At 46.3% G+C, this 25,854-nt stretch overlaps 1 protein-coding gene across 1 annotated transcript; it reads right to left on the reverse strand.

Moving 5' to 3' along the window:
* Nucleotides 1-2,150: 2,150 nt before the first annotated feature.
* On the reverse strand, nucleotides 2,151-25,533 carry LOC136640854 (keratin, type II cytoskeletal 8-like). The gene is made up of 10 exons (XM_066616213.1): nucleotides 25,195-25,533; nucleotides 19,599-19,807; nucleotides 16,750-16,810; nucleotides 16,546-16,641; nucleotides 16,426-16,428; nucleotides 12,543-12,704; nucleotides 8,501-8,626; nucleotides 6,020-6,240; nucleotides 4,766-4,827; nucleotides 2,151-3,352 (listed from the first exon to the last, which is right to left on the reverse strand). Exons 1-10 carry the CDS (start codon nucleotides 25,531-25,533, stop codon nucleotides 3,156-3,158), a joined length of 1,476 nt encoding a protein of 491 aa, XP_066472310.1. The 3' UTR covers nucleotides 2,151-3,155.
* Between the last annotated feature and the right edge of the window lie 321 nt (nucleotides 25,534-25,854).

Genomic DNA, 25,854 nt, shown 5'->3' on the forward strand with positions numbered 1-25,854 from the left:
GCATTAATACGGATGTCTCATATCATGCATGCATGAGCAAGAGATTTTCCCTGAGGTCCTTGAAACGGAAGGACGTCATTTTCCTGTGAGCTTGAAATCAAGAATTGTGTCCTCCAACTTTGGACCAAACTTCATACTGATGGCTCAAGCATGAGAATTGTGGTATAAGCCGACACAGACACAGCCAAGCAAGCGAGTGAAAGCACAGACACCCTGTCCTTTGCGGAGCAATATTATACTTCCTTTGGCCCATTTATAACCTTGATCACAATCCACTCCTGGAGATTTCATTTTATGTTTTTCTGCTTTGAGCATCTATTTTATTTTTGAAGCAGCTCAAGTCCCATACTTGCCTGGTGTGAGGCTCTTAAGCACAGTACATGCTCTTTTGTTTCATAGAAGAAATGTGGGCATGTTTGTGTAATTAAGGCTTTTATTGAACTTGATAGAAGAAGACAGTTTTGCTTTGCGCTGATACCATGTGAAAAGGAACACCTCCAAAGCTGGCTGCAAAGTCAACTGTTGGGGGGGGGGGGCGTTCTTTTAATAGGAAACATATTTTAATAAGTCAGAAGTTTAAAAAGTGGTATACATGGTCTGCTCTTTTGCACCCATTTACCCATGCATTAAATCCCATTGAATTTACACTGTAGTCATCAAGAATAAGCCCTTACGCTACAGCTCTAGGTACACTCACATGAAAGTAAATCCATTGATCACAGTGGAATTTCTGAGTAAAAATGCAGAGACTTGAGCAATTTCTTCCTCAATGTAAAACCACTACATTTGTTCCACCAGGAGGGGGAAAAAAGTAAGAAGAGCACAACAGACCATCTCCTTCCACCAAAACCAGTTGGAACCAAAGGTTTTATTTCAAATGAAATGGAAACCAGCTGGATTTTGAAAAAAGATTCGCATATCATTTGGCCATGTGCTCCACCAAGTGACAAGGTGGTTTGCACTCAGCTCCTTCCTCTGACATGGACCACAGACAAAGGAACTAAGGTAAGGTACTAAGGTGAGTAGATGAGCAGAACAAGGAATGGGGGCTCCTGCTGTAACTACAAAAGGAAAGGAGGCGCATCTTCTCTTACATTAAATGCATTTAAACACAAAATACAGCCTTCAGCTTCTTTGCTTTTACAACCTTTCACACAAAGACTTTGACAACTGCAGCTATGATATTTGACCTACTTGTATTCCACACAGGAATATAATTAGCAATGGCCTGGGAGAGGAATGTCACCTTAAAAAAGTCTGGCAAATAAACTTACCCACTTCCACCTAAATTAGTCATTTGGGGCCTCAATGAAGGAAAGAGCTAACCTATGTCCAGGTTCTTTGCCATTGGGGTCTAAGTTGTTTTTTTTTTAAAGCGATCCAGATCCAGGTCTTTTCAACTACATTAGCAAAGTAGTAACTACCTGTTTCATTCTGTAATGCTCAAGTCCTGTCTCCCCTCAAGTACTTTCAAGGTCTGAAAGTAGTGTCTTTATGGCTGCAATTCTGGGCACACCTAGTTTGGGTGCAAGACTGCATGACTTTAATAGGGCTTATGTCTTAGTAAATATGCACAGGATCAAGACACATATTTACCTTTGTGCAAAAGTTCAACAAGTGTGGCTTACACTTTGCAGAAGCCATAAAGTAACAATGAAATAAGTCTTGTGCTAGCTGCAATGGGGCATATTAGAATCCCTAAAGGGAGGGGCTCACTTGCTATCAGAGAGAATACAGATCGGATAAGGCAGGGGTGGCCAAACGCCAGCCCTGGGTGACTTGCGGCCCTCAAGGACACTCAATGCAGCTCTCAGGGAGCTCCCAGTCTCCAATGAGCCTCTGGCCCTCTGGAGACTTGCTGGAGCCTGCACTGGCCCAACACAACTGCTCTCAGTGTGAGGGCGACTGTTTGACCTCTCATGTGGGCGGTGGGATGAGGGCTCCCTGCACTGCTTGCTGTTTCACGTCAGTGATGCAGCAGTGGCAGCAAAGGAAAGGTCAGCCTTGCTTGGTGCAAAGCCTTGAGCTACTGCACAACCTTCATTCATTCATATAAGTTCATCTTTAATATATTCATTTATGTAAATTTATTCAAATTTTAAATGTAAATTAATTCTTCCCCCCCCCCCCAGATCCCGACACAGTGTCAGAGAGATGATGTGGCCCTCCTGCCAAAAACTTTGGACACCCTGAGATAAGGTGATGATTGACCAACCTGGAGGCCAATTTACCCCACTTAGCATGAATAGGCAGATGGGAACTAAGACACAGAAGAATGACAGCACTTTCTGGCCTCTGATATGAGGGAGGGCACCAGGATGAGGTCTCTTGTTATCTGGGGTGCTCCCTGGGGCATTTGGTGGGCCGCTGTGAGATACAGGAAGCTGGACTAGATGGGCCTATGGCCTGATCCAGTGGGGCTGCTCTTATGTTCTTATGAGGTGGGGGCAATTTATAAAGCTGGTCCAGATGTGAAAAAGAGATCAGGTCAAATCCTTCTTGGGTTCAGCTGTTCCACAACGAGAAGATCAGCTGTGACAGACAAACCTCACTAAAAAAAATTACTGCTCTTCCCTTACAACATGCAGCCACCAGGGAGGGCTGGGAGTGTGCCTCCTGTACTGCCTGCACGTCAGGTGACTGCAAGACCCTCTTGAAATGAGTCTGCCTGCACTAGCGCGTTGCAAGAATCCTATGCTAAGTGCTGCTGGTTACTGAGCAAAGCCAGGAATGTGTTCCTAGCACTTGGATCTGCAGCTGGCGGGGCAATATTGCTTCCTTCCCCACTGCAGCAGACACTGCCTGACGATTTTGACATTTAGGCTGCTGCTAGAGCTACAAGAGCAGCCTCTGCTTCCCCCCCCCCCCAATGAGCAGCTGATAACCCCAGATCTTAGGAGGAACAGGGTCATGCCTGGAACAAGGGGAAAAGATTTGTTGCTGGGGTTGAAGATGCAAATCACTGTCCCTCTGTGGGAGTGGGAAAGAGAAGAGTCCTGGGAATGATATGGGGGACCTGCTAAAGGAAGTCAGAAGGGAGGCGAGTTCTCTACCATCCTCTGCTCCCATCCCATCAGCCCCACTATGGAAGGCTCACTGGGATTAAGGCACTCTGTCATCTGTAACAGGTTGTTCACATTGGGGGCAACAGCAGCTCACTGGGACAGCACATCCGAGGATTCGGACACAAGCTTCCCGTCCCGGGTCTCAATCTTTTTGATGACAATGGCCTTGGTCTTCGTGACAGCCGAGCTCTCCAGTGGGGCAGAATTCATGGCGTAGCCACTGCTTGTGTAGGAAGAGCCAGAGCTGTATCCACCCTTGTAGTTACTGAACCCACTGGACCGGCCACCTGGAAAGGAGAAAGAAAAAGCACAGAGAAGCTTGATCGGTACTTGGCGCAAAGGAGATTTTCCTGAACTAAAACTTGGACAATTGGTTCTAAATAGGGCCCTTGCAGATAAAAATCTGCACAGATTTGCATCTTAGCAACCGTTTTGAAGAACAAGGAATATCCTTCCCATGCTTTTTGAAGGTACGTAGCAGCAGATGTCAACTTGCAAGAGGCATTTGCCCTTCACTCTCCATATAAGTGGGAATACTCCTTTCTGCTAAGATGGTGCTTATCATCCACAGCTTTCATAAGTACTCATATTAAAAAATAATTACTTTTTTATAAAAAGTGTTGCCCAATTACAAAGAATTTTCATTGATGTAACAAAGTAGCAGATGCAGCTTTAATTCTTAAATTAAAAATATGCCTTTCTTTTCTCAATATGCATACAGTTTTTCTCAGATAGCTCTCAGAACAAAGCACCCTCTCCTAATAGGAAGGCTTCTTGAGCAATGTTGCTTCCTACCATGCCTTAATCAAGAAGTCAGTGTGTACTTAGGGACTGATTGTGCACCAACAAAATGCTTCAGTTTGAAGCATTTAAAGAAGGAACTTCTCAATAGTGACATAGCTCACTGGCGGGCCATCCCAAGGCACATCAGTCATCCTGCTAACACATCCGTCCACTTTGACCCAGAAATAATGGCAGTGATATGATCCTTCACACTTTGGGTGAATGTTACCAATTCTTTAGCAGTTCCATGTTCATGTGAAACTTGATCTGCATACAATAGGAGGCAATAATAATAATAATAAATACTTCCATACTGTGAAAAACTTCTATGTGCAGATTTCTATGGCTGCACAAGAGCAGCCAAACCATTTTTCTTCTTCAGGTGGCAATACTAGCAATGACAACTATGCCGTTGCAATGCAAAAAGACAATCTAGTCAAATATATACGTAATCTTCATGCACATTGATTTAATCATTTTCTTTTAGCGTTTCAAACTGCCATTTTCAAAGAACTCCCACATTCAAAATGTACTAGAATCAGCTCTTGGAAATAATGTGTTTCCCGTGCCTGTGGGTTTACACATTTGCATCTTTTCCATGGGTTTTTGTCTCAGCAAGGCTCTCTAAAAGCTGTGTGAAAGGCAGAAGTTCAATACACAAGCCTTTCTCTGGCATAGAAACATGATGGGGAACTTAATCTGTTGAACTTCTGCCTTGTGTAGAGATGCTAAAGTCATTTCAGAGCGCGATACCATAGTCTTTTGAGACTGAAGGTTGCCAACAACAGTAAAGGCAAGAGAGTCCTTTTTTGAGGGGGGGAAAAAACACATATAGCTACCTTAGATTTCATGCCTCAAACATCGCCATGCCAATTCATCGTATATCGGATTTTCAACAAAACAGAATATCTGCTTACCGGAATAGCCAGCTGAAAGTGGAATTGTCTCAATGCTCAGAGCCTGCATCCCTGACTCCAGTCTACAGAACAAAAACAAAACAATACTGAGGAATGGTAGAGGTGGAGAGGCAAAGAAGGGCTGAAAACACAGGCAGCAACTTACATAGAAGAAGGAGACTGTATCTACTGGCCAGGGATCCTCAGCTTCTGAAGCTGCCTTCCGCTTGGTCTCATCAATCATTATTAAGAATATCTATATACTGCCCGTCTACATTGACTTGCAGCAGCTCTCCAAGACTGCAAGCAGGGAGATGCTGCCAGGAACAGAACCTGGGCCCTACAGCATGCAAAGCAGGTGCTGCACCCTAGCAAGGCAGCCACTTCCTAAGCAGCTGCATGTGCTGCAAAGTACAGATCAAACGGTCTCTGTCTCGGGCTCAACATCTAGAGATTCAGCTGAAGTCTCAAGAATGGCCACTCGACCACACGATGACAAGCTCTGCCTTAGAGCAATTAGCGTGCTTGTGCATGGAAGGATAAATCTCCATAGAACAAAAATTTTCCACCCTGCATGTGCACAGTGGCAAGTGGGGGGAAGGAGAGGTCAGTGCACACCTCACAAATGCTAATTTGGCATTTTTTCCCTTCAATCAGTCAAGTTACACAAGCATACAACTTGACAATGCAGAGAGGAAGGTGCATCCTGCATTCTCATTTCATGAAATTTCCTCTTGAGCTTTCTGGGAAAGGAGAGAAAATAAGTTCCTGTTGAGTCTCATAAAGTTCCCTGCAAGTGCTGAATTGGGAAGAATCAGACCCCAGTGCGCCTATAGTCACAGAATTTAATCCTATTGAAATCAATGGGAGATGTTAGCTAAGCTATCACGCATATGTATCTGTTCAGAACTAAGCCCCACTGAGATCAATGGGACTTACTCACAAGCAAGTGTGTATAGGATTTCAGTCTTGAGCTCAGTTGCTTTCAGTGGAACTAAACTTGTCAGCCGGTGCATGTTTATTCTGAGGTTCTTTTGTTCTTACTCCCAAAAAATCTGTGCATATGATTGTTGCCCTTGTCACTTAAGCAGGACTCTGGGAAGTTAATTTTTTTTTGGGGGGGGGGGGAATAATAATAACAACCTGAACATCTCCCCAAAGACAAAATAAGGATAGTAATTGACAAGAGGATCAGAAATTGGGATCAGGCCCTTCTCAACAGGATAATTGGCATACATTTGGTTGCTGGAAGCGCATGTTTTAGTTGGCCCTCACCTGTGCTCCTCTCCTTCCAACAGCTTCCTGTAGGTGGCAATCTCAATATCCAGGGCCAGCTTGACATTCAGCAGTTCCTGGTGTTCCCGCAGCCGACGGGCCATGTCTTGCTTGGCTGCCTGCAGGGCAGCTCCCAATTCGGCCAGTTTGCTGGAGGCACCCTTCACTGCCAGCTCTCCACGCTCCTCAGCCTGAGTGATGGCAGCTTCCAGGTTAGCACGCTGAGAGGAGAGAAGCATTCAATGGTTTGTCAGTTATTTATTAATTCAAGTCTGATAAGCTGCTTTTTCGGCCCAAATGCTCTCAAAGCAGCTACGTTAAGACTATAAAGCCAACCAACATCTTAGGATGACCACAAACACATCAAAACATGCAGTCAACCATAAGAACTGGAGAAAGATATTCCAGGGAGTATATTAAAATACATTCAAGGCCTACCTCAGTCAAGTCTTTACCAGTCTTCAAAAGGTTAATGGGAGAAGGACTTAATCTAGGGACCACAACTGAGAAAATCCCAATCTGCAAACTACACTTCAGGTGGCAGTGGAGAACAGCCTCCTCAGTGGGTGAGCAGGATGGAGGAAGAGCAGGGTTCCTTAAATACCTCAGTCCAAACCACAGCACTTGATCAGAAATAAAGAGGCAGCCAATGCAGTTCAAGTCATGATGGAGCAACACACTCCAAATCAGCAGCAGCAGCTTGCTGGCAGCATTCTAGACCAGCTGCATTTCCAGCCCCTCCTCAAATAGAGAGCATGTGGCAATAGCTTCACTGGGAGGTGACCCACGGATGTATGACAGTCCCCAGACCTGACTTTTCCAGGAAGGGCTGCAGCTGATGCACCAGACAAAGTGGTGTCCAGATTCTCTGAGCCAGAGCTGCCACCTGAGAACCTTTAGAAGAGGGAGACAGCTAGCTGAGACACCAAGAGAAAGAACATGCCAATTTCACAGTGATCTAGAATAGGATCACTGGCGCTGTCACAATATTAGACCTACCACTAGAGGGCAGGGCTCAGTCGCCTTTAATCATTTCTTGAGAGAATATCTCAGCAGATATATGTATGTATGTTCTTGCATGTATGCACTGGGAAGCTAGCCTTCTATCTTCCATACAAAGGACAGAAGGCTTGACTTTTGCTGAATCCGAGCACAAAGTACTCCTGAAATCTCAGCTTTCACTTTAAACCATTTCTGCCCAATGTTGCCTATACACAACAAGGACCAAATATGTACACCTGTGGGCCAGGCAAAAACGGATTTAAAAAACAAAAAACCACCCTTCAAATTTCTAGCCCATGTGGCTAAGAAATTATACTAAGAAGGCACAAAAGATTATGCCCAGCTGAAACCACTGAAGCCAGAAGTCTCAATAAGATGCAGGGCCCAACCCTGTCCAACTTTCCAGTGCAGATGCAGCCATGCCAACAGGGCGTTGGTTAGCATCCTGTAGGGGGGGGGGACACACCATCATAGAGACCTCTTCAAGGTCAGGGAATGCTTGTTCCCTCACCTCAAGGCTGCATCAGCTTTGGAAAGTTGGATAGGACTGGGCTCAGTGACTGTGGGCAGGATTTCCAACATCCCTGCCTTGCCCCTGACTAGCAATCAGAATAAATGAGGAAAAAGGCAAAAAAACATTTCTAGCCATAGATGGCCTTTTACTAGCAGTTTGCTGCATCTACCCAGCTGACGACACTAAAGCAGCACATTATGAATATACGAAGCACATGCAATGCTATAATTAACAACTTAATAAGATGTTTGCATCCCACAAAAGGAGCCTTGGGCAGAAGAGTCTCTTCCTTCAGCATCAGACACAAGCATGACTCCCAAGGTCAACAAGCAGGTCACTAGGTCATGTTTCTTCCAGCTGAACATCGTTCAGAAAACTCACTCTGCGATTTCCCGCTCCCTCCGGATATCCCATTATGTCACAACTCAGCCCTCTCTACTCTGCCCAGAGCTCCGTCGCCAACGTAATGCATTCCCTGACATGCTCAGACCTTGCAAAGCTCTTTGCAATCATGCTCCCCTTCTGCAAAACCGGAAGTGGAGTGCAATCACTCCACTTTCACTTTCGAAGCTGCAGGGAGCCCTGCAGAAGGTCGCACAGGGCTCCCCGCACCCCCAGCAGGCTGCAGGAGGCTTGGGTAAGTGATCCTGGGGATCACGCTGCTGCCTCCCCCCTCCCTCCTCCAGAACTTAGAGAGGTTTTCAAACTCCTGGAGGGTTTGAAAACTGCTGGTCTAACCCATCAATACTCACACCCAAATGGGACCAGTCCTATAACTCAGTTGGCTCACATTCATCCCTTACCACCCTTCTTTCCTTCAGCTTCCTCACTGTCAACATGTAGATGGTAAGTTCTGCAATTGCCTTTTTTGCCAGTGATGCAAAAAAGCACTTCAGGCTCAACTGAAGCTGTGTCCACCAATCATAATCAGGCAACTGGTTTGGAATTGTCAAGGGTTTCCTGACCTGGCCTTTCAGAGCCTCAATTTCTGACTGTATCCGGGCAATCAGCCTGTTGAGCTCATGGATTTCATTCTTGGTGCTGCGGAGGTCATCTCCATGCTTGCCAGCCATTGTCTGGAGCTCTTGGTACTACAGGAGGGATATAAAGAAGACAAGTCTTATGTTGTTATTGGGAAGTTATTCCAAAGTTATTGGGAAGACCTTGAGAGAAGGAGGATGACAGCAAAGGGTGGAAATTAGAGAACCACAGAGTATGACAAAGGAACACTTTTGCAAACTGAAACCTGCCTCTTTACCTCTGTCATTCTTTGTTGGTTAAACAAAATGTTATGCATTAAGAGTGGAAACCTTCTCCTGGCAATCTCTAGGTAGAGTATTGGACTTAGAGACATGGGTTCAAAATCCTGCTCAGCTATTAACATCATTGTACCTTTATAGTCCTTGATTCTCTCTCTCACACACAAACCTTTAACTCAGAGGGGTAAAAACAGGGGGGGGGAAATATCCTACATTTCTTGGAGAAATGTTGTGATGCAAACATGAGACATGGTTTGCGTATATAGGCCAATCCTATCCGATTTTCCAGTTCCGGTGCAGCTGTGCCAATGGGGCTTGCACTGCATCCTGTGGTGGAAGGCGGTCACAGAGACCTCCTCAAGGTAAGGGAACATCTGTTCCCGTACCTCGTGGCTGCATTGCAGTTACACCGGTGCTGGAAAATTGGATAGGATCGGGCCCGTAGTCTCCTATGATTTCCAGCTCTCTTTCAAAAGCAATTGGGAGGAATGGTGAGTCATAAACCAGGAAATCCCTGTTTTAAACTTCACTTGGGCTATGATCTTACTAGGTAGCCTTAGGCAAGCTATTATCTCTCCACTGCACTCTGCTGCATCAACAACAGGAGGATAATAACACAGGACTTGTTGTGACTGGGATTATCTATCTTACACACTCTGAATGCTCAAGAATTTTTCTGTGCCAAGCTGGATCATTTACATAGTGAAGTGCAAAGTGCAGCCATCCCCATGTCAAATGTTGAGGCTCACCAATAATTCAAGGCATTGCCCACATCCCCAGATGCCCTCTTTTCTTCTCCCCTTAGCAGCCCCATTTGCCATTGCTGTTCCCATTCTCACAACCAAGATTAAAGATGATAACTTTGGATTGAAAAGGCCACTACAGGGCAGAAGCCAAGATGGGCAGTGCTAGAGGAAAACGGAGTTTGATTAACACTGGGGGTCTGCAATCTTCCCTCCAGGGGGTCCACACTGGTACATGGACCCCTTAAGAACATAAGAACAGCCCCGTTGGATCAGGCCATAGGCCCATCTAGTCCAGCTTCCTGTATCTCACAGCGGCCTACCAAATGTCCCAGGGAGCACACCAGATAACAAGAGACCTGCATCCTGGTGCCCTCCCTTGCATCTGACATAGCCCATTTCTAAAATCAGGAGGTTGCACATACACATCATGGCTTGTAACCCGTAATGGATTTTTCCTCCAGAATCTTGTCCAATTCCCTTTTAAAGGCATCCAGGCCAGATGTCATCACCATATCCTGTGGCAAGGAGTTCCACAGACCAACCACACGCTTAGTAAAGAAATATTTTCTTTTGTCTGTCCTAACCCTCTCACCACTCAATTTTAGTGGATGTCCCCTGGTTCTGGTGTTATGTGAGAGTGTAAAGAGCATCTCTTTTTCCACTTTATCCTTCCCATGCATAGTTTTGTATGTCTCAGTCATGTCCCCCCTCAGGCATCTCTTTTCTAGGCTAAAGAGGCCCAAACACCATAACCTTTCCTCAAAAGGAAGGTGCCCCAGACCCGTAATCATCTTAGTCACTCTGTTTTGCACCTTTTCCATTTCCACTATGTCTTTTTTGAGATGCAGCGACCAGAACTCGACACAATACTCCAGGTATTGCCTTACCATAGATTTGTACAACGGCATTATGATAGTAGCTGCTTTGTTCTCAATACCTTTTCTAATGATCCCAAGCATAGAATTGGCCTTCTTCACTGCCGCCGCACATTGGGTCGACACTTCCATCAAGCTGTCCACCACCACCCCAAGATCTCTCTCCTGATCTGTCACAGACAGCTCAGAACCCATTAGCCTATATGTGAAGTTTTTATTTTTTGCCCCAATGTGCATGACTTTACACTTACTTGCATTGAAACGCATCTGCTATTTTGCTGCCCATTCTGCCAATTTGGAGAGATCCTTCTGGATCTGTGTCTGTGCGGCTTACAGGGAACCCTGGTGCTAATTACTGCTGGAAGAGCAATAGCACATCAGCAGTTCCACCCAGTATATAGTCATTGGGTGGGTGTGGATATATATATGTTAATCCCCACCAATAGGGGAAACTATAACCTATTTTGTTGCTAGTTTAAAGTCATGTGGGTTAAAGTCTCTCCAACTTTGACTAGCACACTCATTTTTTTCCCCTTGTCTTCTTGTTCTGTCTGCGTATCAGTGGCAGCAATTCCTTCCCTGCTGAAGTTCTTAACAAAGCTCAGCTTTTCTATATGTGGGACTGACTGATTCCCTCAAATCTGCGAACAATTACATGGCAGAATGTAGTTTTACTGGCCAAACCAGTAAATGCTGGCTGGTTGGCATAGTTACCCAGATTGCCCCCACCAATCACAAAATGCAGAATTCTTTCTAAAGAATTTCCCATGAGTGGATTTGAAGGAAAACGAAAACAGGCTGCTATTTTTTTCCTCCTTCACATATGGCAACTTACAGATTTTCACATGACTTCAAATTCCTCAAGAGTCCCAGTCACGAAGCCTAGGATTGCCACTTTTCAGCCACACAAATTATGAACAGTCCAACCATTTATTTTATTGGCGAGGCAAAAAAAGTAGGATATTAAGGGAGTATTCAGAAACTCTCAAACTGGGGCACCTCGATGATCCAGCCAGGGAAGCCCCGTTTCTGCCTCCTTAAGGGGTAGAGTGATGGTGACAATTCTGCTCCCATGATTGCACCACCACTGGGGACAAAAGTGCTTTTTAAAAACTTACTGGGGGTTGCCATGGTCCTCTGGAGGGTTCAGGGAGCCTGCAGACCCCTCTGAACCTCCCTGCAGATGAAAACTGGAAATGGGAAGTGGATCTCCATCACGTTTTTGAGGAGTTTGGAGCCTTGCAGAAGTGCCTGTGGGTTCCCTGCACCCTCCAGGGGACCATGGCAACCCCCCATTGTTTTTTAAGAGTCCTTTTGTCACTGCTGGCGGCACAATCCCGGAAGTGCTATCATTGCCCCTCCCCCACCCTTGCAGTGGCCCAAAGAACCGCTGAAGCATGTGAATTACATTAGCTGGGGCCTGCTGAAGTTGGGAAAACCAGAATCAAATTTCATTGTTATTTGGGCGGGTGCATGTTTCAAAATGTTCTCTTTTGCACAGTGAAACATTTTCCTGTGCTTCATTCTCCAACTTGCATTCTCTGGCCAAGTCCATCAAAGTCACGCAAGGTGATCAAAGAGTGCACAGTACCAACAGTGCATGAATGAACTATCAATTGAATCAGACTCCAATCCAACATACACTTTACTTGCGGTTCAGGCTGCAATCCTATACATACCTTCCTGGGAATAAGCCTCTTTTGAATGGACATGCATGGGATTATTCGATCAGTCTCACTAAGTTTAGAGGACTAACTCCTGAGTAGACATGCATAGGATTGTGCTGTCACAGCCCAATCCTATGCATGTCTATGCAGAAGTAAGCCCCGTTAGAGTCCATGGGGCTCACACCCAGGAAATCTACTAATCTGTCAATCTACTAACAAATCAGCAGTGACTCCCATTCACATGAAGCTTACATGAGCTGTCCATCAGAATTTTGTTTCTTACTAGAAACAAGTCGCATAACAAGCATGAACAAACTCAGCCTGCAACTTTCCAACTTCTTATGGAGATAGCTTCTGAAATTGGAGTCATCCATTCAACCCTGATTGGGTAGCAGCTCTGATCAGGCCAGGTCAAACCAGTTACGCCCCCAAGTATGAGAGGTGCAAGCAAAGACCTCACCTTGATCTGGTCCTTGCTTTCCGCCTCAGCCCGGCTCTTGGAAGCTATCTCTTCATACTGCGCTCTGACCTCGGAGATGATGCCGTCCAAGTCTAGACTGCGATTGTTATCCATGGACAAGATCACAGAGGTGTCACCGATATGAGCTTGCAGGGCGCGAATCTCCAGCATTGCAATGAAGAAAGAAGCAAAGATTGTGATGATCCATGACCTAGGAGCAAACTGCCTTAAGAAACCAAGAGAAGCCTCAAAACTGCTCTTTCCCGTCTCCTGTTTTTGTTTTGGCAAGACCTTTCTCTCCAGTCTCATCCAATGGACAAGCTCTCAGTCCTCTCTACCAACATCAATTCTTGGGAAAGGTTCTCCTCCTTCCATAGATCTTTCCCTTGACTCCATTCACAGTTACCTGCATGGAGGTTTCCTAGATCACATGGAAGTGAAAGCAAGTTTCTCAAGAGTCCAGTAAAGCAAAGCACTTTGCAAAACAGAATCCATGCCTATGCAGACTAATGAGATAAACCTTGCTAATCCTAAGCTTCTGGGTACATCAACAATCGAGGTCTTTTTTCATCGCCTCGCAAACTAAATCAACAGAAGCTTAGATGAGAATTCACCAATTTAGAATAACAGTCCAGAGTAGAAGGATACATATTCTGAACTGAATATGGAGAAGGATACATATTCTGAGGCTAGTTTCTGCTTCTAGTTCATTCTCAACCTGAGAATACAATGCTTCAGGCAGCCCAATCCAATGCTGGGCTTACATTGAAGGATCTTGTGATCCATCAGAGTAAGCTGTGGTCAGGTGGTGCAAAAACTGCACTGTCATCATGCACTTCGGAGTCAATGGCACAGACAGCTGGAGGCCCATGCATATGCCAGTGGCTCCCAGTGGGGGAGGACTGGAGTGGGGAGTAGGCTGTACTGGGGGCAGGAGGGGGAGGATCGCAGCAGCAGCACACGCCAAGATCCTATCCCCCTTTTCCTGGCCCAGCACTCCTCGAGGCCACTTGTACTTATGCCAACTATCCAAGGTGACCCATTAGAGGCCAGGCAGCCTATGGAGGCAGGTAAAAAAAGATCCCCCCATCATGCAGTCTGTACTCCAACAGTGGCACTGCATGCTCTGGGCTGGCAAGGGACAGGATTGGGATATTCAGGGCTTTTTCTCTAATGGAACGCACCGGTATGGCGTTCCTGCACCTTTTTTAATGCAGCCCCCCCCACCTCCTGCTGCCTGCTGCGCCCTGCCGCCGCCCAGAGGCTCTCCAAAGGCTCGTTCCGGAGCAGCAGCGGCAGGAGGCGCGCCCCTGAAGGAGCTGTCCCTGCACTTTCCAGGAGAAGGCAAGTCTTCCCTTGACTCCTCTCACGGGGACTTTGAGCCCTTCGAGCCCACCCAAGCTGGAGAAGTGTGCAGGGAGACGTAAGTGATCTTCAATCCCTTCCTGTGTGAGAGATGGGGGGGGTTGATGTCCCTTAGGGGCAAAAAGCCTTCTGGGGAGAGCCACTGGTGGGTTGAGACACTGGGAGAGTGACCCACTTGCCTGGATCAAAGGTCGAGGGGGAGCTCCAAAAACTTCTGCAGTCTGGAGCTGGAAATAGGAGGTGCCCCTTGGAGCTGCGTTTCATTCTCCTCCAGACTGACAATGCAATGCTAGGCATGTCTACTCAGAAGTAAGCCCCAGGAAAGTGTGGATAAGATTGAAACCTCAGAGAGGAGGATGAGATGCTTCCTTCCTTTAAAAAAAGGAGGAAAGGATGCTGCAGTCCTATCCGCACTTACTTGGGACAGATTCCAAGGCACACCGTGGGGCTTACTTTGGAGTAAATGTGCATAGGTGCAGACTGCCACTGTCTGTACGGGAGACAATCCCGTTGACAGGAATGACGCTTCTGACTAGTGGACAAGTCTCTCTCCCCCCCCCCCAAACAGCTTGAGAGATTGGGTTCCATTATGGAACCCAGGGAGGCATCTATGAGCCCATGAGGTCTCCAGGAGGGCATCCAGCCAGACACTTACCTAGACCTGTCCTGCTCAGTTTCAGCAAGGTGCCTGCCTCATCATGTGTCCTCTCAGATCATGCCCATGCATCTTCCCCATCTGCTTCCCAGGCCACTTCCTCCTTTTTCACTTCAATTCCCCAGCAGCTGACAGCCCATGTAGTATAGTTGTTAGAAGACTGAACTACGGTAGACACACCACCATCTCTCCCAGTCTTGCCCCTCAATAAGGGAGCAATAATGAGATTGTGCTGAGAACCAAAGAACCATCTCATTCCCCTCCCCACACCATTATTTTCTTTCCTCTATTAAGTTTAAATTGATGTGATCCACCAGATCAATGAGAAGAACTCTGCAGGGGTCTCCAAAGGGGCCTGTAAAGGGGTCTGCAAAACAATATGTAAAATGGCTTGTGCCATCAGAGAGAGAGAGAGAGAGAGAGGGGGGGGGGGCTAGTTTCTGCTCTAGTTGAGACATCAGGTGACAGCCAGGCAGCAACATGAGTTCATGTGTGGTGCCTAGAGTAACCATATGCTTGCTAACAGAGGGACTCATCTTATGCCTGGACTGAGCAATGTATCCAGTTTTAGGAAGTGTGAGACCTGGTGTGCACCCGGCAAGTCAGAGAAACTGAAGCAGAGCAGAAGGGAGGGATGTTGTCTTGGCATAGGTGCAAATTTATTCCAAGAACTACTATTAAAACATTTTTCTCTTAAGACATTGATTCTCACCCCTCCTCTCTTTGCACAGTGAGGTTCCAGATGCATTTTCTAACCAAAATCCAATATAAGGCAAACCCATTATCTGGCAGATAAGAAATTCAAAGTCATCATTAAGAATGCCTGGGTTCTAAAAGCTTAAAAGTGTAATCCTACGCATGCTTAGTCCGGAGCAAGGCCCACTGAACTCAGTGTACTTAATTTTCAGTAGACATGCACTATATGGAATTGTGAGTAGACTCAGTAGATTGTATGTTGAGCCTACAACCAAACCCATAGTTATGCACCCCTAAGCCCAATGATTTTAACAGATTGATTAAGCCCAATAATTAATAATTAGCCCAATAATCAATAATTAGGGGCTTAACAGTTAAGCCCCTAAGCCCAATGATTTTAACAGATTGATCGGAATAATAATGGGGAATGGGGACCTAGTACACAGGGAAGGGGGGAACCACAAAAGATGGGTTAATGAATTGATTAAGTTATGAAGTTATGAATCAAAAATCATGTGGTCACACACCCTCTATTGGCTCAAGATGAGTTGTAAAATAGATTATATTCCGGTATTATAAAATTCCGGTAATATAAAAATAAATAAATAAAAGATTAACAAGTTGTGAGTTCCTGCACCTTTTTTTCTTCTTCTTCTATTTTTTCCAAACAAAGTACTGGGGCTATTAGTGAATTTACTGTTCACCTATTATTAGGGCTGCAATTTGATTTAATGCAAAACAAATTATTTTCTTGGCTTTGCTTTCATGATGGATCCTGTTGCATCAACTACTGAAACCAAAAGGGAACACCTACACTATAAATTAGTGTTCGTTTTGCTGTCATAGATTCTTCCAAAATATCCTGGGAACTGTGCTTTGGCAAGAGTGTTCAAGAGAATTCTGTTAGAGAGTCCCAGCTCCTTCACAGAACCTCAATCCCCAGCATTCCTTGGGAACAGGATATTATTATTAAATCATTGCCCATTATGAATAGGTGACAACCTGACGTCATTTCAAACAGGTCTGACTTTAGGGTGACCTGGTGCAAAGTCAGGGAGGGAGAAATACCTTTGCCTTTAACAGTTGTGCAGAAAAGGAAATTCAGGCAATTTTTCCTACTCTATTGATTCAGCCTACTTTGCATTTTTTTAAAAAGTGCACTTCCACTTCCTATCTGTGGAAAGAAAGTGCTACCCCCTTTTCCATTTTGGCAGGCACTCCTTGACGCTCCCAGGGAGAAGAAAGGTTTTAGAAGGCAAGACCCTGTTTTTTACAGTCCACATGTACCTCCTCATATAGCTGCCTCAGGAAGTTGATCTCCTCTATCAGTGCTTCCACATTGGCTTCCAACTCAACTTTGTTCATGTAGGCTTCATCCACTTCCTAAGGGGACAGAGCACAAGCCACCATTATAACAGAGACACTCCCACAAGGTCCACCCAGGAAATGATCATTATTCACCAGTAAACATGACTGATCTCTCTCATTCACCTTTTTCAGCAGGACAAACTCATTTTCCTTCTCAGTATGATGGTTGATTTCATCCTCGTACCTGTCAGAACAGAAACAGAATTACAGACTACAAGCAAGCAAGCCATGCGTGGCTTATCATGAACCAGCGCTAAGCCGTTTCTAAGCCATTCTCCATGCTGAGAAACATACGAAGGCAATGTTGCATTTGAACATGCACAAAGTACCCAACCCCTCCTTTCCTTCCCCATAAAGTAACCACAACCATGCCCATACACTTGGGGTTAGGGCAGGCAAGCACAATTGGTGACCCCTCTAAGCTGAATACGACCCACCAACTGTAGACTGTCAGGTGCTTGCTGGCCCTCTGTTTTAGTCATCCCATCCTGCTTCCCAAAAGTGAAGGCATATCCAAGCACCTGCTGAAATACCCTTCATGGTTAGTGGGCCTTGATAAGTTGCACATTGTGCAGGTCTGGGTCAGAAGGGACAGGCAGTTTCTGGGCAGGGTTCAGTTCAAGGACGTCTTGTGTTAAACATTAAATCAGGTCAAGAAATAGCAGAGCACATATTGCAGCAGCCTTTCCAGTACTCAGCAGAACCCAGTCTGGTCAATGTTTGGGTGGAAGGCTGCCCTGGGAACCCCACGTTTGCTACCTTGATGGCAGAACGGTGGGGCTGAAATAAATAACTGAGCCTAGCCTGATTTGCAAGTCTGTTTCATGTATCATTCAGTCACATCTTCCAGTTGCACTTCATACCTTAGAATACCTTCATACCTTCAGATACCAAGTGTTATGCAACAGTGATTTTCAAGACCTTCGTTTTGGGGAGGCAGCACTGCCTTTTCTCACCCAGCTGACAATATTCTCTTCATTATAAAAACATGCTCTGTTGCATGTACAGAAGAATGTCATGTGCCAGAGGTACAGCAGACGTATGCATCAGCCTCACTTAAAAATAGTCATGACTGTCGTGAAACAGTTTCGTTGACCCTCTTGGCAATGTGCTGTTGAAATAGTCATTGTGCTCAAGACAAGGAGAACAGAAGGCTTAGAGGGCTTAGAGCCAACATGGGACAAAGCTACCACGTGTAGAGTTTTTATGACAGAGGGTTTCTAATGATCAGAGCACCAATGATTTAAAATGGGCTGGTTGTTTTTCCTTTAATTTCTGAAGCAGGTAACTGAAAATTCTAACCAAAAATGAGACTAAGAATGGAGCCAGAATGTTCCTATAGTACTGACTATGCAACCCACCTTCCCTACATTTTGCAAGTCTCTGCAGCTATAGGAACAGGTTTCTGGTATTTGCTGCAGTCCCTGTTTTTCCTGTGGGAGAATCTGCTGGTGCCTTTTTAAATCGAGACATGCAGCTGCTTTCTACTCAGCCAAACCATTGGTCCATCTAGTTCGAGCTATGGTCAGCAGTGACTGGCAGCATCTCTGCAGTGCCACAAACAACCCGACCTAGAGAAGCCAGGGATTGAACCTTCATGCAGAATCGGTGCTAGCATGGAGCTATGGCCCCAGCTCCAGACTGGGCAAGGATAACTCACCACAGGAGGGAAAAGAGCAGATTTCAGTGGCATCATCATGGCAGTCCTAATGAATGCTCCAGCCCTGTCAGACTCCTCTCTCTTCAGCAGTAACACTGTCACAGCACCATGCTAATTGCTTCACATGACCCAGTGCAAAGAGTCACCTGTCTCTTTGCACATGATCTCTGCAGATCATGGGTAGAATGGACGTCTCTTCGCACCAGTAGCACCAGGTTTCATGGGGAAAAAATTTCATGGCTAAATGATCTTGTTATTTCCAGATCACGACTGGCAAAGGAGATGACTGGGGAGATCACTGAGATCACAGGGGAGATCACATACCTGGGGGGATCAAGGGAGGCAAATGCCCCAGGATGCCATACCTCCAGGAGTGGCAGTGCCAGCCACTGGCCCTCACCACCATTGCATTTCCCTGGCCTCCGGAGGCTTACTGAGGTTTTCGTAAAACCAGAAGTGACTACTAGAAGGCATTCCGCAGTCCTGGCCTCAGGCAACACAGGGGCCAGTATTGCAAGTGAAGAAGATTCCTCATTACTATATATGGAAAGCTAACCCTTCAAACACACTGTTGAGTGAGGGTCCAATTTGAACACTAAGTGCCGGCTTACCACTGGCACATTTGTGTGCCCTTACCGTGGGTCCAGTGCTGGAGCTAGCCCAGTGCGAGCCCACACTGGGCCAGCTCCAGCACTGGGCTTGCGTTCCATTGCCCAGCAAACCGCCGGGTGGCAGAGAGGTGAAAGGGGGTGTGGGGGGAGGTGGGTCAAAGGCATTCCGGGGCAGGGGGAGGCAGTGCGGTGGGAGAGGGATGGGACCAGTGGAGCTTAGTTTCACAGGATCCTGAGCCCCTTGTCAGGCCATGCTGACTGACATGGGACTCTATGAATATATTGGCATCAAATCAACCTTAACAAAAGTTCCCACGTAACCAGGTTTTGTTAACAAACTTCAAACCCTGGTTAAACGGTGAACCTGTTTCGCATTGACCACGATTGAGAGATTGGAGAGGTTATACAATATCTGCATTGTCCAAAGTCAGCCAAAAGGAATGTTGAGCAATTGGACTCAAGCCATCAGCAACCACTGGCAACTTTAGTGGAAAGGGAAAGGCATCCAGGAGGACAAGTAAATTTTTTCTAAGCAAAACATAATAGTCTCAAGAAGCCAAACACTGCATAAAATTCCAGGGGGCACATGAAAAATAAGAGAAACTTGACTATGGGACGTGCAGCAAGATGCTGTTTACTCAGATGTGACATGAAGGGGACATTCTGACACCCCCTTCCCACCCTGCCACTCCCCCACTCACTTAGTCTTGAATTCCTCCACAAGCCCTTGCATGTTTCCCAGCTCAGCATCCAGCCTCACTCTCTCTTGGCCCAAGCCATCCAGCTGCCGACGCAAGTGGTTGATATAGTCATCAAAAATACGGTCCAAGTTGCTTTGGATGGTCTTCTTGTTCTGGAGGAGGCTCCATTTTGTCTCCAGCATCTTATTCTGCTGTTCCAGGAAGCGGACCTGGGAAGGACCAGAAAGGATTCCATCCAGTTAAAATACCTCTGGAGATTTAGAAAAGGAACATTTAAATGGGCTTTCAAAAATTTCATTTCCCTTTAGTAGGCTGGAAAGATGTTTGGGCAGAAATAAAACAAGCAACGCTTGGTTCTCATCTACATGAGAGTTTGGCATTGGAAAGGTTAAATTGTTTGATGGTTGCCAAGCACACAGGCGACTCTGGATATCAGTAGGAAACCAGACATGGAGAAGAATGGAGGAAAACTGGAAAAGGGGAGTGGCAGTCATGTCCTACCATCTCCAACTCTTAAAAGGAACCTGTACATGCCTGCTGAAAAGTCAGTGCCAGTTAATTCCCAAGTAAATGTGCATTCGTCTGTGCTCTTCAACAATTCCATTTATCTTGGGCCCAATCTACCAGGATCCTACTATGCAAGTCTATCAACTCCAGTGGACTGTGTTGGTGTAAATGGCTGAGGAAATGTAGCCTCTGGGCATTGGCAGACTACAATTCCAGTCCAGCTTCAGGTGGTTATGCTCAGTGGCAGTGCCAGGTTGCTAAGGGAACCTGCCCTGGGACCCCATGTAGTTACCCACCTGTCCCCTGATGGAGCCAGGGCATGACCACAGTCACGAACATTGGAAGTTCAGGACTTGATCAAGCCAGCTGCAGCTTCTAAGGGCTGGGCATCCCACACCACACTCCCCCCCCCCCAGTCATGCTTTAAAGTCATATCATCACCAGAAGCTGACCTAAGACCATTCAGCATCACCCCCCAAGCTGAAATATGGTTTGCAACGGGCAAGGCTTTGCTTGCCAGCCATTGCCCAGGCTTGGATAATAGAGACATAAACAGGCAGACCATTAAAACCTAGAATAATGTCAACCCCATATGACAAGCTAGGCAGAGTTGGTCAACGTTGCCCAGGATACAGGGAACCTGGTTTGTCCACTCCTAATTTGTCAAAATGTTCACTGTATAAGCCAGCTTGGTCAACAGACAGCTCTCTTCCTTCCTGTCCCCCTCCATCCCACAGTCAGTGAGAAGTCCATAAAATTTGAAGCCCCTAAAAATAATTACGAAAAGGAGTCTGCTTCAGAATGGTTCTTGCAGCAGTACATTTCACATCTCTACACAGCAGCTTACCACATTGTCTGTCATATGTGTTCTGCCCAAGACCTCCTGGTTCCTGAGGCACAGTGCCAAGTGCTGCCCCCTTTGTCTAGTGATATGCCAGCCTCTGCTCCTCCTAGAATGGGAGATGGGAGTGGCGCAGAAGAGAAAGGGTGGCAGAGAAGCTCCAGCCCAATACTCTCCTCTCCACCACACTTTCTCTTCAACTCACTCCTTCTTCTTTTTTCAGTCCAGGAGGAAGAGAAGCAGTGGAGGCAAGTGGGCAGGTGGAGATCAGTACCCCTGCCAACCTGCTGCCTGAGGCAACCACTTCAGTCTTCCTCATAGTGCTGCTGACCCTGCTTAGAGAATGTTCTCAGAAGAGCAGTCTGCAAACCTTTCTCCAACTCCAGGCAGGACAAATCAGTGAACCGCACTGCACATCAGGCTCACCAATGGTTTATCACACAGAGACAGCTGCCACAAGAAACTAAAAAAGTACCGTACCCAGCCCCTGGAACTGTTTCATGTGTTCTGGTACATGAAGCACATCTGTACGACTAACCAGTATTGGATTCACCCAAAGAATTTACCACAGACCATTAGTTCAAATCAAATATCCACTAAAGGGCCCTTACCTAAACTCATAGAACTACAATTCCCAGAGTTCCTCATGCACCACAGTGCCAATCCTGATGGCAACCCCCCCATCTCTGTGGCTCATATTTAAGTAAATCACTCATGTGCATGCAGAAAACCAAACTAGAACATAATGTGTAGTTTGATTTTAGGTGTCAGAGGCTACAATCCTAACCACACTTTCCTGAGAGTAAGCCCCGTTGAACAAAATAGGACTTACTATCTATCTATCTATATATACTGCCTTTCTTTGGTCGTCAGATTTCTCCTCAGACTTTAATCCAAGGTGGTTTACATAGGCAGGCTGTTCTAAACCCCCTTCGTAGAACTCCTTGTTCCAGCTGGATTCCTTCCCAGTCTGGTCTCTCTCTGGCCCTTTGCCTCCCATGCTCCACTTGACAGCAAAAGCGTGTCCTCAGTTCTCTGGTACTTCCAGTTGTTTCGAGCTGGCAGCCTCAGATTTTCAGGCATACAAGGTGGCAGCTCTACCAACTGAGCCAGACCTCCTGTACTGAGTAGACCTGGTTAGAATTGTGCCGAGAGTGTTTTAACTATGGCTGGAAACAAATCATAGGTGTGAAGAGGACATAAGGTACTTTAGAGGGATTTAGCTTCCCATAATGTGCAAATACGTATAATTTGTTTCACCTCACTGTTGCCACTGATCAAACAGGTTTCTGAAGCACAATACAAAGACTTGCAAAACTCCTTTATCAGAGACAAAAATGAGCTCAGTGTACATATTACATCTTCTTTCAAATTGCCTTGAACTTTCTGGGGAAAAGGCTGCCACTTGTGAATATTGCCCCAGAATCACTTATCTAAATGAGTTTCACCAGCACATGAAAGTGTCAGGCAATGCACTACCTTGCATCTCAATGTTCATCCATGTGCTCTGATATATGTGTCTGTGAATTAGAGGAAGTCAGTCCTTTTTGGCCAGAAAGGCAGCATACAAGTTTCAAAGGCAGGCAGGCAGGCAGGCAGGCAGACTCTCGCTCCAAGATTTCACTTCTGCAGATGTGGACTAGGGGACCCAAACTTGAAGAGTGGCAAATTGAGAAGCTCGCAGTAATCTCATTTTAGCAAGGCATCTTCCCACCATCACCACAGCAAAAGTAGGGACAAGGATTTGCTGAAGCCAGAAAAAAAGGAGACTATTGCAGTGAAGTAATCTATTGGGGAGGATTTCTCCTTCTACAATAACCTTGTGAGGCAGATTAGACTGAGTGACAGACCTAGAAAGCTCCTTAGCTGAGTGGAATTTGAACCAAGGTTTCACCTGTTCTAGTCTGCCTCTGACTAGATGACGCCACACTAGCTCTCTATGCCAAGGTCTCAAGTGGTTGGTTAGGGAAACCCTGACGCTGTGGCATTGCTGAAGCTAAGCCAGTGGGACCAGCCAGCCCTCCGTGACGGGGGTCACTGGGCACCCCGTGTGAGTTTCTCTAAAAGACAAGGCTGAATACAAGTGCAAACAACAATAAAAACCAGGAGTCTTTATTATTATTATTATTATTATTATTATTATTATTATTATTATTATTATTATTATTATAAAAACAGGAGTCATCTCAGCAATAGTAATAAAGGTGCCACCTCTAAGAAAAACAATAATTTGGCGGTGGCCAAACATGGGCTCCTATTTATTATTATTATTATTATTAGTAGTAGTAGTAGTAGTAGTAGTAGTAGTAGTAGTAGTCATATTTGGCTACAATACAGCCACCATATAGCTGTGGCACCACACAGTCTCCTATCCTAAGCAGGAAACTGAGGGCCCAGTCCTATCCAACCTTCTAGCACTCGTGCAGCCACAATGCAGCCATGAGGCAAGGGAACATGCCTCGAGGAGGCCTCTGTGACTGCCTCCACACCATAGGATGCAGCGCATGCCCCATTAGCACAGCCGCACCGGCACTGGAAAACTGGATAGGATTGGGCCTTGGGCTTGTTTCACCTGCACTGGGCCTGTGCTGTCAAAGTCAATTTGAACTCCTGGCAATGCACATTTTACTTCTAAATATCATGGGTACAACATTCAAACACTTTGGAGAGCTCTGCCATACCCATCCCCTCAGTGTGTGGAAGGCAGACTGCATGGAGGCGCTTGCCAGAAATTCTGTCACGGGCGAGGCCCTCCCAATTTTTGCACTGCCCGTGTCTGAATGAAGAAAACCTGCACTGCCAGCAGAGTTGGCCAATCCATGAGGCTGATTCAGGCAGCAGATTGGCTGAGGAAGCCCACCTTCATCTGCCCACTCACCTCCACTGATCCTCCTCCCTCTCTTCCTCCCACTCCTGAATTGGAAAAAGGATGAATGGGGCCGAGCAGGAGTGCGGAAAAGAGAGTGGTGGGCTAGACCACTGCAGACACTCTAGCCCACCTCTCTCCTCCACGCTTCCTCTTCTGCTCTGTCCCCCTTGTCTTTTTTTCAGTCTAGGGAGCTGGAGGAACAGAGACTAGCACAATGACCAGCAAGGGAGGGTAGCATCTGTCACACTGCCTCAGGCATCAGGAAGTTTTGGACCATCTCCGACTGCCAGGAATACAGATGCCGTTCAAAATGGCTCTCCAGCCCCCTCTTCTAGCCTGCTTTAATTCATTCCTTGGGGGGGGGGGAGAGAGAAGAGAAAGAGAGACTTACCATCCTGAGATCCATTTCCAGTCTCTTCAGTATAGGCAGAAAGAAGAGTGATGCTTGTAGTAGGCTAAATAGTGCCAGCACAACCACCTTGCCTCCATCTTCGCTCCACTGTTGGAGAGAACTGACCGAAGCTTCACAGAGGGCAAGGGAGGTTACAGCAGCTTTGCTAGGGGAAGATTCAAGAAACTGCTCGATTCCCCCACAAGATTTGGGCTTCCCTTCCGATTCCCTCAGAACTCATTCCCAAGCAAAATCAAATTTGCAACACATGGAATGACATTTGCTTCGCTCCCTGCCTCTTTTCTCCCAGTTGTAAGACTGGAAGCTTCATGAAGGCAAAGACTTTTCTATCTTGCTGGCATGGTAAGTGCGTCAGATTACAATATAGCGGGGAGACCCAGATTAAGATTCTGACTCCCCTCCCCCTGGCATGAGAGCTCACTGGGAGACCTTGTGCCAGTCACTGTCTCTCAATCTAATGCATTTCACAGCATGGTTAGGAGGATTAAATGTGCAGGGGGTGAAAAAGAATTGTGGACACTGTCCTGAATTCCTTGGAAGAAGGACAGAATATAAATGAAATGTGTGATGTTCACTTTGCAAAGGTGCCCTGCCGCGTAAACCGACGGTGCTACATTCAACCAGATCATCATCATAAAAAACTTCACATAGAACCAGGATGGTGTAGTGGTTCTGGAGTTCATCTGAGACCTGGACGATCCGGGTTCAAATCTCTGGTCAGTCATGAAACTTCCTGGGTGACCTTGGGCCAGTCACTCCCTCCCAGCCTCACCTACCTCACAGGATTGTTGTGAGGACAAAAGGAGGGAGGGATTTCCTTGGAGGAAGGGTGGTATAAAAATGTGAAAAATAAAAATAAGTAAATAAATATTCAGATTTATGGCCTTTGAACTCAACTGCCAATTCTCTTGCCTCCCTGTCCTTTCCAAAAGAAGCAAGACCAAAGGCCAACAACTGGGGCACTCACCTTGTCGATCAAGTTGACAAACTTGTTGTTGAGGGTCTTGATCTCTTCCTTCTCTTTGCTTCTCAGTTCTTGGAGTTTGGGGTCTATCTCCAAGTTGAGTGGGGCCAGAAGGCTCTTATTCACACTCACAGCAGTGATGCCACCAGGTGCCAAGCCTAAACCTGACCCCCGGAAGCTGCTGCTGCCACCTCCAAATCTGACCCCATAGTTGGAGGAAGCGTAGGTGGTGCTGACTCGGGAGCTGCTGACAGGGCCTGGGGTGTAGGAGCGGCTGCTGAAGGTGCGCACGGGGGCAGCAGTGGTGCTCCAGTAGGTCTTCTTGGTCACAGAGATGGACATCTTTCTTCACACACAGGAAAGCTGTCAGTCAGAGCAGAGGAACCTAGCCAGCCAGGCACTGAAAGGCAGCAGGCTGGGTGGATTCAGACAAAGTTATATATGCAAAGAGGGAGGGAACTAGAGTGGGTGGAAGAGTTCCTGGCACTTTGAGATGGCTGAGATCTCCAAAATGTACAGGGTGGCAAGATGAGGGCAGATTGCCAAGCGGTTTAAATGGAGATCAGCATTATTATGCAGGGGGTTGCCAGTAATGGGAGCAGCAGATCGCCTTGTTCTTTCCCCAGTGGCATTTTGCAATTTGTGGACGTCCTGACCCCAGAC

Source organism: Tiliqua scincoides, chromosome 2, assembly GCF_035046505.1.
Source record: "Tiliqua scincoides isolate rTilSci1 chromosome 2, rTilSci1.hap2, whole genome shotgun sequence".
NCBI classification, from domain to species: Eukaryota; Metazoa; Chordata; class Lepidosauria; order Squamata; family Scincidae; genus Tiliqua; species Tiliqua scincoides.